Here is a 14,393-nt window from a genome sequence, read left to right on the forward strand (position 1 = left end):
GCAACACAGGGAAAGGTGCCAATTCTACGGTTTCAGGACAGCGACCGAAAGCGCCCTTGTTATAAAACATTGCTCATTATTTTTAAATAATATAATCATACGCCATGTCAGTATCACATGTCTTAGAGTCATGGACTGTGCCATCTCCGTGTCCTCCACAATGGATCAGTCGACTGAGACAGGCACCAATGCCCTATGAACCCCAAAAATGTTTTGGTGACTGATCGACAACATCTGACCAGCCTATCAACCAAACAACCGACCAGTCGACTAAATAGAGTCAGCCCTAGATAGTTCATCCAAGTCCAGTCCGGTTTATTTCACACGGTGAGCCGCCACACACTTTATTTACACCATAAAAAAAAGGAGTGAAATCCAGGAAAATGGAGATGAGACGTACCTGAAGTCAGAGGGCAGGGTCTGGGCTCCTACTCCAGCGTCGCTGGCTGTCTGGGCCCTCAGCTCCTCGGCTGTGAGCAGGCAGTGAAGGCGATACAGGATACTGGGGAGACACACAGCCTTCCTCCACAGAGAGGCTGGGATGGGGTGGATGGCACACAGCTCTGGGACCAGGATCTGGAGGGGAGGAGAGTGAGGAAAGTTAGACATTGGTTAAGTCCCAAATGAGACCCTTTTCCCCATACAGTGCACTAGGAGTACAGCTGTTCTCCAACATATTCTAATCTAGTTCATTTTCAGAGCTTCAGCCATGAACCGGTATAGAGCCATGGCTCTGTGTGTACACTAGATCACCTGTTTGTTCTGTAGACTCTCCCACTTGGCCTTCCTCTTCTCTGCACTGCTGAGGGGCAGGGCTTTCCCCTTCTGGTTCAGGTGACGAGGGGTTAACAGGTTCAGGCTACAGGGAGATGTCAGAGGTCAAACACTGGGTGAGTTTAACAGTAGCTCTCAGATACAGTAGTAACCTGTATAGGTGTCAAGGAACAGACAAAGGGTTCTCCCCATATCTTTACTAGTGCTCCCCACACTAGCCACTAGACAGAGGTCATCCTTATGATGGCAGAGTTGATTAAGATACATTTTCTTCTCCCTCCCTCGCGTCCTCTCCCCTCCCCCTAAGTCCTCACCCGTTCTCTCGTCCTCTCTCCTGTCCTCTACTCCTCTCCCTCTTGTCCCCTCCCCCCAAACTCTCCCTCTCGTCCTCCCCCCTCTCTTGTCCTCTCCCTTAAGTCCTCACCCGTTTTCTCATCCTCTCCCACCTCTCATCCTCGTCACCCCTCTATCTCTAGTCATCTCCCTCCCTTTCTTGTCTGCTCCCTCTCTCCCATCCTCCCTCTCTCCCGGTCCTCTCCCTCCCTCTTGTCCTCTCTCTCTCGTGCTCTCCCTCGTGTCCTCCCCCTCTCCCTAACCCTCCACTCCCTCTCGTCCTCTCCCTCCCCTCTCTCATCCAGGCTCTCTCTCTTTCTCTCTCATCCTCTCTCTCGTCCTCCCTCTCTCATCCTCCCTTTCTTTCTTGTTATCTCCCTCTCCCGTCCTCTCCCTCGTGTCCTCCCCCTCTCTCATCCAGGCTCTCTTGTCCTCTTCCTCTCTTTCTCGTCCTCTCCCTCTCTCGTCCTCTCTCTCTCTCGTCCTCTCCCTCTCCCGCTCTCTCTTTCTCGTCCTCTCCCTCTCTCGTCATCTCTCTCCCTCTCTCGTCCCCTCCCTCTCTCGTCCTCTCCCTCTCTCGTCCTCTCCCTTCCTCATCCTCTCTCCCTCTCTCGTTCTCATCCTCTCTCCCTCTCTCTCGTACTCTCGTCCTCTCTCCTACTCTCGTCCTCTCTCGTCCTCATCCTCTCTCCCTTTCTCGTCCTCTCCCCCTCTCGTCCTCATTGTCTCTCTTCCTCATCCTCTCTCTCTCCCTCTCTCTCTCGTCCTCCCCCTCTCTCGTACTCTCGTCCTCTCTCGTCCTCTCTCGTCCTCTCTCGTCCTCCCCCTCTCTCGTACTCTCGTCCTCTCTCGTCCTCCCCCTCTCTCGTACTCTCGTCCTCCCCCTCTCTCGTACTCTCGTCCTCTCCTACTCTCGTCCTCTCTCGTCCTCATCCTCTCTCCCTCTCTCGTCCTCATCCTCTCCCGTCCTCATCCTCTCTCCCTCTCTCTTCCTCATCCTCTCTCCCTCTCTCTTCCTCATCCTCTCTCCCTCTCTCGTCCTCATCCTCTCTCCCTCTCTCTCGTCCTCCCCCTCTCTCGTACTATCATCCTCTCTCCCTCTCTCGTACTCTCATTCTCTCTCCCTCTCTCGTACTCTCATCCTCTCTCCCTCTCTCGTACTCTCATCCTCTCTCCCTCTCTCTTCCTCATCCTCTCTCCCTCTCTCTTCCTCATCCTCTCTCTTCCTCATCCTCTCTCTTCCTCATCCTCTCTCCCTCTCTCGTCTTTTCCCTCTCCTACTCTTGTCTGTTCCCTCTCCTACTCTCGTCCTCTCCCTCTCTCTCTCCCGCTCTCTCCCTCCCCCTCTCTCCCGTCCTCTCCCTCTCTCATCCAGGCTCTCTTGTCCTCTTCCTCTCCCTCTCTCGTCATCTCTCTCCCTCTCTCGTCCCCTCCCTCTCTCATCCACTCTCTCTCTCCCTCTCTTGTCCTCCCTCTCTCTCCCTCTCTCGTCCTCATCCTCTCTCCCTCTCTCATCCTCATCCTCTCTCCCTCTCTCGTCCTCATCCTCTCTCCCTCTCTCTCTCGTCCTCATCCTCTCTCCCTCTCTCTCTCGTCCTCATCCTCTCTCTCTCTCTCTCTCTCGTCCTCATCCTCTCTCTCTCTCTCTCTCTCTCTCTCTCGTCTTCTCACCGTGAGGAGGTATGGTCTACGTCCAGTAGTGGCTGGTTTACGTTGGACAGGTCCAGGTTGTACTTGGTTTTGTAGTACTCAGCAAACGTCTGGTACTCCGGTGACGGGAACCTGCTGAGAGGTGTGAGGTCTGTGTAAACGTCAGCCACGTAGAAACGGTGAGGCTGGTCAAAGTTACGATACCTGAGAGAGACAGGGGTTAGAGAGACAGGGGTCAAGGTTTGGCATAATGGAACAGTGAAGATATACTTTAAATTCGCCACTCAAAACTTGCGAGATGTTTACATCCAAATCTGCACCATGCTAGTTTCAGTTTTTGAAATAATCTTATTATCGTGTGGGTCATATGAAATGTATTGGATGTTGCTTCAAGAAAGTGAAGATGTGTCCCAAATGGCATCCTATTCCCTATGGGCCCTGGGCAAAAGAAGTGCACTATATAGGGAATAGGGTGTTATTGGCTCCTCCGTCGGAGAGGGTAGTGAGCAGCGTACCGTGGAATGATGACAGCGTCCTGGTAGTCTTCCAGTTTGAAGGTGAAGGGGTTCTGCTTGGTGTACTGGGTGGTAGGAATGCCAACACGAGCCTCGGACTTCTCTATGTCCTCCATGAATTTAAAATCCAAATCTAGAGTGTTGGAATCCTCAACTGAAAGAGGAGACAGTGTGTTATTGATCTTAGTTACGGCATGAAGGACTAAAGGACAAAACACGCCATGCCGACGAAACATTAAGAACAGCGGGTAGCAGTACTATTGACTGACAACATGGGCTTTTAGTTAATTTACCAACAATTCTACATACGGAACGTAATCACCAATGTTGCAGTGTATGTTGTCCTTAAAAAACAGGGCCTACAGTATTATGAGTAACGTTGGGGTCTCACTGACCTACATTGAGAAGTAGAACGCAGTAGGCTGAACTAACTCACCCAACAACATTAAGGTAGAGCGCAGTAGGTTAACTAACTGACCAACATTGAGAGGTAAAACGCAGTAGGTTAACCAACTCACCAACATTGAAAGGTAGAACGCAGTAGGTTAACCAACTCACCAACATTGAGAGGTAGAACGCAGTAGGTCAACTAACTCACCAACATTGAGAGGTAGAACGCAGTAGGCGGAGTCAGCCTGCGTGGGATTGAACTCTAAAGCAGGTTTCTCCAGGCGGAGGATGTGAGAGAAAATGTACTGGTGTAGTCTGGTGATCAGGTCCAGCTGGACAGCACTCAGAGTGAACCCAGCCTTCTGGAGCTCCATGGAGATGGTCACCTCACCAGACCGCGTGTACACAGGAAAGTGGGGGATCTGGGGAGAGCGAGGAGGACGGGGTTAGGTGTAGAGGTTCAAGTTTCAAGTTTTCATAACAATCGGAAATCGGTATTTTTGGGCGCCGATTTGCCAATTTTATATATATTTTTGAATATACCTTTATTTAACGAGGCAAGTCAGTTAACAACACATTCTTATTTTCAATGACTGCCTAGGAACGGTGGGTTAACTGCCTTGTTCAGTTAACCCACCTTGTCAGCTCGGGGGATCCAATCCTGCAACCTTACAGTTAACTAGTCCAGGGCAATAACGACCTGCCTCTCTCTCGTTGCACTCCACAAGGAGACTGACTACCTGTTACGCGAATGCAGTAAGCCAAGGTAAGTTGCTAGTTAGCATTAAACTTATCTTATAAAAAAAAACAATCAATAATAATCACTAGTTAACTACACATGGTTGATGATATTACTAGATATTATCTAGCGTGTCCTGCGTTGCATATAAACTGACTGAGCATACAAGCATACAAGTATCTAAGTATCTGACTGAGCAGTGGTCGGCAGAAGCAGGCGCATAAACATTCATTCAAACAGCACTTTCGTGCGTTTTGCCAGCAGCTCTTCGTTGTGCGTTGCGCTGTTTATGACTTCAAGCCTATCAACTCCCGAGATGAGGCTGGTGTAACCGAAGTGAAATGGCTAGCTAGTTAGCGCGCGCTAATAGCGTTTCAAATGTCACTCGCTCTGAGCCTTCTAGTAGTTGTTCCCCTTGCTCTGCATGGGTAACGCTGCTTCGATGGTGGCTGTTGCCGTTGTGTTGCTGGTTCGAGCCCAGTGAGGAGCGAGGAGAGGGACAGAAGCTATACTGTTACACTGGCAATACTAAAGTGCCTATAAGAACATCCAATAGTCAAAGGTTAATGAAATACAAATGGTATAGAGGGAAATAGTCCTATAATTCATATATAAAGTCCACAGACGACGCAATCTCAACCACACTGCACACTGCCCTAACCCATCTGGACAAGAGGAATACCTATGTGAGAATGCTGTTCATCGACTACAGCTCGGCATTTAACACCATAGTGCCCTCCAAGCTCGTCATCAAGCTCGAGACCCTGGGTCTCGACCCCGCCCTGTGCAACTGGGTACTGGACTTCCCGACGGGCCGCCCCCAGGTGGTGAGGGTAGGCAACAACATTTCCACCCCGCTGATCCTCAACACTGGGGCCCCACAAGGGTGCGTTCTGAGCACTCTCCTGTACTCCCTGTTCACCCACGACTGCGTGGCCACGCACGCCTCCAACTCAATCATCAAGTTTGCGGACGACACAACAGTGGTAGGCTTGATTACCAACAACGACGAGACGGCCTACAGGGAGGAGGTGAGGGCCCTCGGAGTGTGGTGTCAGGAAAATAACCTCACACTCAACGTCAACAAAACTAAGGAGATGATTGTGGACTTCAGGAAACAGCAGAGGGAACACCCCCCTATCCACATCGATGGAACAGTAGTGGAGAGGGTAGTAAGTTTTAAGTTCCTCGGCGTACACATCACAGACAAACTGAATTGGTCCACCCACACAGACAGCATCGTGAAGAAGGCGCAGCAGCGCCTCTTCAACCTCAGGAGGCTGAAGAAATTTGACTTGTCACCAAAAGCACTCACAAACTTCTACAGATGCACAATCGAGAGCATCCTGTCGGGCTGTATCACCGCCTGGTACGGCAACTGCTCCGCCCACAACCGTAAGGCTCTCCAGAGGGTAGTGAGGTCTGCACAACGCATCACCGGGGGCAAACTACCTGCCCTCGAGGACACCTACACCACCCGATGTTACAGAAAGGCAAGAAAAGATCATCAAGGACATCAACCACCCGAGCCTTCATCCAGAAGGCGAGGTCAGTACAGGTGCATCAAAGCTGGGACCGAGAGACTGAAAAACAGCTTCTATCTCAAGGCCATCAGACTGTTAAACAGCCACCACTAACATTGAGTGGCTGCTGCCAACACACTGACTCAACTCCAGCCACTTTAATAATGGGAATTGATGGGAAATGTAAAATATATCACTAGCCACTTTAAACAATGCTACCTAATATAATGTTTACATACCCTACATTATTCATCTCATATGTATATGTATATACTGTACTCTATATCATCTACTGCATCTTTATGTAATACATGTATCACTAGCCACTTTAACTATGCCACTTTGTTTACATACTCATCTCATATGTATATACTGCACTCAATACCATCTACTGTATCTTGCCTATGCCGCTCTGTACCATCACCCATTCATATATCTTTATGTACATATTCTTCATCCCTTTACACTTGCGTCTATAAGGTAGTAGTTTTGGAATTGTTAGCTAGATTACTTGTTGGTTATTACTGCATTGTCGGAACTAGAAGCACAAGCATTTCGCTACACTCGCATTAACATCTGCTAACCATGTGTATGTGACAAATAAAATTTGATTTGATGATTTGATTTAATAACTACAACGTAAAACTTCTTACCTGGGAATATTGAAGACTCATGTTAAATGGAACCACCAGCTTTCATATGTTCTCATGTTCTGAGCAAGGAACTGAAACATTAGCTTTCTTACATGGCACATGTTGCACCAACACTTTGTTTTTGCATTATTTAAACCAATCTGGCCCTCAAACCATCACAGTCACCTAATCATCCCCAGTTTACAATTGGCTCATTCATCCCCCTCCTTTCCTCTGTAACTATTCCCCAGGTCGTTGCTGCAAATGAGAACGTGTTCTCAGTCAACTTACCTGGTAAAATAACGGATTAATAATTACAAATAAAAGAATTGGCCGATTAATCGGTATCGGCTATTTTGGTCCTCCAATAATTGGTATCGGCGTTGAACAATCATAATTGGTCGACCTCTAGTTAGGTGAGTATCACAGTAAACTTAAATAAAAGGGCATACTAACTGTGGAAAAGCAAGGTGGGCCCTACTGTCTAGCTGTTGCCTCGTAGAAAAAAAGATGTTCTCTCTCAGTTTCAATAGAAATGGAACTGCTTGTTTGCATCCCTAAATATTTGATTTGTTTCCTGGCAGGTCCTCAATGGGAAACTGAAATAGGTGTGTTCCTTACCCGAGGTATAGGTTTGGCAGTCAGGATGCCGAAGCACCTGGTAGTGTCCTCTGGAGGGTAGAGCTTCCTGCGGCGGAAGTTGAGTTCGTCAGGCAGAGGGGTGGTGAGGACCATGCCAATCACATACAGGTAGTAAGACTGCTCCGGTACAGGGTAACTGTCCCGAAGACACTCTGGTATCTGGACAGGAGAGAGAGACAGAGGTCATCTAGCTGTTAGATGCTCCAGAAGGAACAGTCAGATCTGACGGCCCATAGGGCTCTGGTCAAAGTAGTCCATTGTTGTATCAAAGTAATAGGGTGCCATTAGGGAAGCATCCAGTGTAGAGATATCTAACAGCTTTAGGGAAGCATCCAGTGTAGAGATATCTAACAGCTTTAGGGACGCATCCAGTGTAGAGATATCTCACAGCTTTAGGGTAGCATCCAGTGTAGAGATATCTCACAGCTTTAGGGAAGCATCCAGTGTAGAGATATCTCACAGCTTTAGGGAAGCATCCAGTGTAGAGATATCTCACAGCTTTAGGGAAGCATCCAGTGTAGAGATATCTCACAGCTTTAGGGACGCATCCAGTGTAGAGATATCTCACAGCTTTAGGGAAGCATCCAGTGTAGAGATATCTCACAGCTTTAGGGAAGCATCCAGTGTAGAGATATCTCACAGCTTTAGGGTAGCATCCAGTGTAGAGATATCTCACAGCTTTAGGGAAGCATCCAGTGTAGAGATATCTCACAGCTTTAGGGACGCATCCAGTGTAGAGATATCTCACAGCTTTAGGGAAGCATCCAGTGTAGAGATATCTCACAGCTTTAGGGAAGAATCCAGTGTAGAGATATCTCACAGCTTTAGGGAAGCATCCAGTGTAGAGATATCTCACAGCTTTAGGGAAGCATCCAGTCTAGAGATATCTCACAGCTTTAGGGATGCATCCAGTGTAGAGATATCTCACAGCTTTAGGGATGCATCCAGTGTAGAGATATCTCACAGCTTTAGGGAAGCATCCAGTGTAGAGATATCTCGCAGCTTTAGGGAAGAATCCAGTGTAGAGATATCTCACAGCTTTAGGGAAGCATCCAGTGTAGAGATATCTCACAGCTTTAGGGAAGCATCCAGTCTAGAGATATCTCACAGCTTTAGGGATGCTTAGGGATGCATCCAGTGTAGAGATATCTCACAGCTTTAGGGATGCATCCAGTGTAGAGATATCTCACAGCTTTAGGGAAGCATCCAGTGTAGAGATATCTCACAGCTTTAGGGAAGCATCCAGTGTAGAGATATCTCACAGCTTTAGGGAAGCATCCAGTGTAGAGATATCTCACAGCTTTAGGGAAGCATCCAGTGTAGAGATATCTCACAGCTTTAGGGACGCATCCAGTGTAGAGATATCTCACAGCTTTAGGGATGCATCCAGTGTAGAGATATCTCACAGCTTTAGGGAAGCATCCAGTCTAGAGATATCTCACAGCTTTAGGGAAGCATCCAGTGTAGAGATATCTCACAGCTTTAGGGACGCATCCAGTGTAGAGATATCTCACAGCTTTAGGGAAGCATCCAGTGTAGAGATATCTCACAGCTTTAGGGACGCATCCAGTGTAGAGATATCTCACAGCTTTAGGGAAGCATCCAGTGTAGAGATATCTCACAGCTTTAGGGACGCATCCAGTGTAGAGATATCTCACAGCTTTAGGGAAGCATCCAGTGTAGAGATATCTCACAGCTTTAGGGAAGCATCCAGTCTAGAGATATCTCACAGCTTTAGGGAAGCATCCAGTGTAGAGATATCTCACAGCTTTAGGGACGCATTCAGTGTAGAGATATCTCACAGCTTTAGGGAAGCATCCAGTGTAGAGATATCTCACAGCTTTAGGGACGCATCCAGTGTAGAGATATCTCACAGCTTTAGGGACGCATCCAGTGTAGAGATATCTCACAGCTTTAGGGAAGCATCCAGTGTAGAGATATCTCACAGCTTTAGGGATGCATCCAGTGTAGAGATATCTAACAGCTTTAGGGAAGCATCCAGTGTAGAGATATCTCACAGCTTTAGGGAAGCATCCAGTGTAGAGATATCTAACAGCTTTAGGGATGCATCCAGTGTAGAGATATCTAACAGCTTTAGGGAAGCATCCAGTGTAGAGATATCTCACAGCTTTAGGGAAGCATCCAGTGTAGAGATATCTCACAGCTTTAGGGATGCATCCAGTGTAGAGATATCTAACAGCTTTAGGGAAGCATCCAGTGTAGAGATATCTCACAGCTTTAGGGAAGCATCCAGTGTAGAGATATCTAACAGCTTTAGGGAAGCATCCAGTGTAGAGATATCTCACAGCTTTAGGGAAGCATCCAGTGTAGAGATATCTAACAGCTTTAGGGAAGCATCCAGTGAAGAGATATCTAACAGCTTTAGGGAAGCATCCAGTGTAGAGATATCTAACAGCTTTAGGGAAGCATCCAGTGAAGAGATATCTCACAGCTTTAGGGAAGCATCCAGTGTAGAGATATCTAACAGCGTTAGGGAAGCATCCAGTGAAGAGATATCTAACAGCTTTAGGGAAGCATCCAGTGAAGAGATATCTAACAGCTTTAGGGAAGCATCCAGTGAAGAGATATCTAACAGCTTTAGGGAAGCATCCAGTGAAGAGATATCTAACAGCTTTAGGGTAGAATTCAGTGTGGTGACAACTCACAGCTTTAGGGTAGCACTGCCTCCTCTTGGTGGATCCTGGTCTGCCTGGAACACTGGTCTCCTCCTCGTCATGGAGATCCAGCTCCTCCTCATACTTCACGGTCTCTTTCCCCACAGGCATCAAGTGGTCATCCAACTCACCTGGAGAAGAGAGAGGCAGAACCATTTAACTACCGTAGAAGTATAGCAAAAAATATGCCCAAAAAGTTAAATGTCACTGCACAGCAGTTAATACCAGGTCCCCCTTAATACAAACACCCCAGCAAATTCAGTTACATTCCCACAAGCTTGAAGAGAGAGAGGGAGATTTGAGGGAGGGTGACAGAAAGAGAGCGATACAATCAGGGACTATCTGCAGAGAGTACTACATGATGAAGGATATTCTAACAAATAGTTTAATTTTATTGACCTTTTTTGTGAAGATTTTCACAACAAAGTAGTGCCACAGCCTTCTCTGCCAGTCGTGCACAGTTCATGATTGGCCCCTGCAATGACAAAAGAAAAGTGTACATAGGTCTCAAAGACATCCATAAAACACACTGAATCTTGACATCTCAAATGGAAAAAGTGGATGCTACACAGTGGCGGTGGATGTGGTGAATTTCACCCCCATGTAGCCTACTACAGCCATTTGTGCACCTGGGAACACTGTATAAGTGTCCCAAAAGGCACCCTTTTCCCTATATAGTGCACTACTTTTGACCAGAACTGGAATATATAGGCAATATGGCCATTTGTGAATCAGACCAATCAAATCAATTAGACCAACAAATCAAATCAATGAGGAAAGCCTGAGACTCACAGCGACGGGCACCCGTAGAGGGGAATTGATGGGCAAGTAGAGGGTTGACTGGTAGCGCCCATCCTTCAGCTCCTTGGTCTTACACTTAGGTGCCAGGTGAGTAAATGGGTCACTGGGCAGACGGGCACAGTATCTGGAGAGAGGGTCATTAGCACACCAGACCATCCACAGCCAAATTAAAACAAAATCAAACATATTTTGTTCTCAGTCCATTTAGAGCCTTGTTTCCAATGAGAACCATTTTAAAACTGTAGATATCTTTCACAGACTCAAAGCAGGGCTGGCGGTTCTCTCTTTACCTGTTGATGTGTCCGATAGCCGTGTTGATGGTGACGCGGGGCCCTCCTTCCTCAGAGCGGAGCACGTAGGGAGGCAGGATGTTGTCATCATCCTGCACCGGTTCCACCTCAAAGTCACCGACCCCTGCTGCCTTGGAACACTTGTTTCTCAGGATCTGAAGACGTCAAGAGAAGACCTACAGTCATCAGTATTAGGGTTGTCACAATACGAGCAGAGAAACACCAAGGACCTCTCATATCATCCAAGGACGGGCCTTGTGGACAGACACACAAATCAATTAAACAGGCAGATAGTTCCCTATACAGTACAGTGCACTACGCTACAGGGTGCCATTTGGGATGCATCCTTAAACAAATCTCTGAGAATCCCTGTGTTCCTCTGACAGACACAATGGGGCCTTGAGGACAGGCTCTGAAAACCACACCTTCTCTATGGCCTTGTAGGTCTTCAGGTCTTCCTCGAAGGTCTTGGTCCTCTCACTTTCAGCCAGCATGATGTAGTTGGAGACGGGGGCTCTGGCTCGGCCTTTAGACTGAACGTAGGACCTACAGTCAAGTCAAAGTTTATTGAAAGTGTATTTACCAGGGGTCACAACACACTTTATATGCTTAAAAATAAGAGGAACAAAATGTAGAACGGGAACAATATCAACAATATAAAACATAACAAAAAGAGAAGCCAATAGTCCATTGAGCAAGAAGCAACAAGGTAGTGGATGGACAAGCAGTGCTGTACCTGTACTCAGTGGGCAGGTCAAACCTCACCACCAGGTTACACTTGGGAATATCTACCCCTTCCTCCACGATGCTGGTCGCTATGAGCAGGTTGGTCTCGTGGGCACGGAACTTACGCAGAACCTGAGAGATAATGAGGAAATATGGTTAGGTCTGAATGGAAGGAGGGGAGAGAGAGAGGCAGAAATGGAGAGAGGCAGAGAGAGCGAGAGAGGCAGAGAGAGCGAGAGAGGCAGAGAGAGCGAGAGAGGCAGAGAAAGCGAGAGAGAGGCAGAGAAAGCGAGAGAGAGGCAGAGAGAGGCAGAGAGCGAGAGAGGCAGAGAGCGAGAGAGGCAGAGTGAGAGAGAGAGGCAGAGTGAGAGAGAGAGGCAGAGTGAGAGAGAGAGGCAGAGTGAGAGAGAGAGGCAGAGTGAGAGAGAGAGGCAGAGTGAGAGAGAGAGGCAGAGAGAGCGAGAGAGAGAGGCAGAGAGAGCGAGAGAGAGAGGCAGAGTGAGAGAGAGGCAGAGAGAGCGAGAGAGAGAGGCAGAGAGCGAGAGGTAGAGAGCAAGAGATAGGATGAGAGACAGACAGACAGTCAGGAAGGCAGACAGACAGGCAGAGAGAGAGAGCGAGAGAGAGAATGAGAGAAAGAGAGAGGCAGAGACACACTAATGTAGGGGTAGGTCATTTTCAATGTAAACAGATGGGATAATGTCACAATCCAAGATGTTGTGTTCCCACCTCTTCCTGTTTCCTGAACTCCACCTCCATCTGCTTGTTGCGTGGCTGGTTCTTTCCGATGCTGTGTCCCGTGATGAAGTTACTGCTGATGTAGGCCAGCTCCGGGTCCTGTTTCCCTGCCTCCTTTATTAGCCTGACAGAGGGACAGTAATCATGGAAATGGTATTTAGACAACCGAAATCCTCCCCCCAAAATATACTGCTAAATCACAAAGTTAGATCAATACAATTCATGAATTCTTCTAGTCTTTTGAGCAGTGTATGAGAAACAATCCAAGGAGCCAGTGTAGCAGAGGTATCACACAATTGAGCCAAATAGGCATTGAACACCAGATGCGTACCGGTTGAGGACGACGGCCGTGTAGCGCCTCTCAACGAAGATGATGCCACACAGGATGTTGGTGAACGGCGAGGGGAAGTTAGCCTCGGGTTTCTCCTTCACCTCCACCTCCTCATCCTCGTCTTCGTCTTCCGAGTCACTCCACGACACGTAGTTGTCCTCGTTGCGGTTGTTGTACCACTCCACACTCTCAAACTGTTGCCTCTCAAAGGGCTTGTACTCATGGAGGATCTCCAGGAGACGGATGACCTTTGGGGTCACAAACTTCAGGTCCAGAGAGGCCGGGGAGAAGAGTTCCTCACACAGGGCGTGGACCTAGGACACCAGGAAGAAATAACTTCATAATAAACCCTGTGGACCTAGGACACCAGTAAGAAATAACTTCATAATAAACCCTGTGGACCTAGGACACCAGTAAGAAATAACTTTATAATAAACCCTGTGGACCTAGGACACCAGGAAGAAATAACTTCATAATAAACCCTGTGGACCTAGGACACTAGGAAGAAATAACTTCATAATAAACCCTGGTGGACCTAGGACACCAGGAAGAAATAACTTCATAATAAACCCTGTGGACCTAGGACACCAGGAAGAAATAACTTCATAATAAACCCTGTGGACCTAGGACACCAGGAAGAAATAACTTCATAATAAACCCTGTGGACCTATCCTGTACCAAGAGGGGAAATTCACTTGCCCTTGTACACACACACACACACACACACACACACACACACACACACGAACCCTGCTAGTGAACCTGGAAACTAAAGTAAACTAAAGTAAAAAATAATCAAAAGTAACACAATAACGAGGCTTTATACAGGGGGTACCGAGTCAGTGTGCGGGGGCACAGGTTAGTCGAGGTCATTTGTACATGTAGGGGTGAAGTGACTATGCATAGATAATAAACAGCGAGCAGCAGCAGTGTACAAAACAAATGGGGGGAGGGGGTCAATGTAATAGTCCGGTGGCCATTTGATTCATTGTTCAGCAGTCATATGGCTTGGGGGTAGAAGCTGTTAAGGAGCCTTTTGGTCTGAGACCTGGCACTCCAGAAAATAGTCTATGACTTGGGTGACTGGAGTCTCTGACAATTTTATGGGCTTTCCCCTGACACCGCCTGGTATATAGGTCCTGGATGGCAGGAAGCTTGGCCCCAGTGATGTACTGGGCCATACACACTACCCTCTGTAGCGCCTTATGGTCAGATGCCGAGCAGTTGCCATACCAGGCGGTGATGCAGCTGGTCAGAATGCTCTCGATGGTGCAACTGTAGAACTTTTTGAGGATCTGGGGACCCATGCCAAATATTTTCAGTTTCCAGAGGGGGGAAAGTTTTTGTCGTGCCCTCTTCACGACTGCCTTGGTGTGTTTGGACTAGAGGTCGACCGATTATGATTTTTCAACGCCGATACCGATTATTGGAGCAACAAAAAAGCCAATACCGATTAAGCGGACAATTCTTTTTTTTTGACAATTATGACAATTACAACAATACTGAATGAACACTTATTTTAACTTAATATAATACATCAATAAAATCAATTTAGCCTCAAATAAATAATGAAACATGTTTAATTTGGTTTAAATAATTCAAAAAGTAAAAGTGCAAAAGTAAAAGTGCAATAT

At 47.4% G+C, this 14,393-nt stretch overlaps 1 protein-coding gene across 1 annotated transcript in view; it reads right to left on the reverse strand.

The window, feature by feature from the left end:
- Window positions 1-14,393, reverse strand: part of LOC100136218 (endoribonuclease Dicer) — a 64,862-nt gene that overhangs the window by 25,373 nt on the left and 25,096 nt on the right. The window contains exons 10-23 of the mRNA XM_036963142.1: window positions 12,760-13,073; window positions 12,420-12,552; window positions 11,701-11,822; window positions 11,390-11,510; window positions 10,965-11,119; window positions 10,666-10,798; window positions 10,273-10,348; window positions 9,865-10,004; window positions 7,178-7,357; window positions 3,871-4,084; window positions 3,273-3,426; window positions 2,779-2,961; window positions 754-859; window positions 401-576 (exon numbers count right to left, since the gene is read on the reverse strand). Coding sequence (XP_036819037.1) covers window positions 401-576; window positions 754-859; window positions 2,779-2,961; window positions 3,273-3,426; window positions 3,871-4,084; window positions 7,178-7,357; window positions 9,865-10,004; window positions 10,273-10,348; window positions 10,666-10,798; window positions 10,965-11,119; window positions 11,390-11,510; window positions 11,701-11,822; window positions 12,420-12,552; window positions 12,760-13,073 — 2,207 coding nt within the window. The remainder of the gene's footprint in view (window positions 1-400; window positions 577-753; window positions 860-2,778; window positions 2,962-3,272; window positions 3,427-3,870; window positions 4,085-7,177; window positions 7,358-9,864; window positions 10,005-10,272; window positions 10,349-10,665; window positions 10,799-10,964; window positions 11,120-11,389; window positions 11,511-11,700; window positions 11,823-12,419; window positions 12,553-12,759; window positions 13,074-14,393) is intronic.

Source organism: Oncorhynchus mykiss, chromosome 25, assembly GCF_013265735.2.
Source record: "Oncorhynchus mykiss isolate Arlee chromosome 25, USDA_OmykA_1.1, whole genome shotgun sequence".
Classification (NCBI taxonomy): Eukaryota; Metazoa; Chordata; class Actinopteri; order Salmoniformes; family Salmonidae; genus Oncorhynchus; species Oncorhynchus mykiss.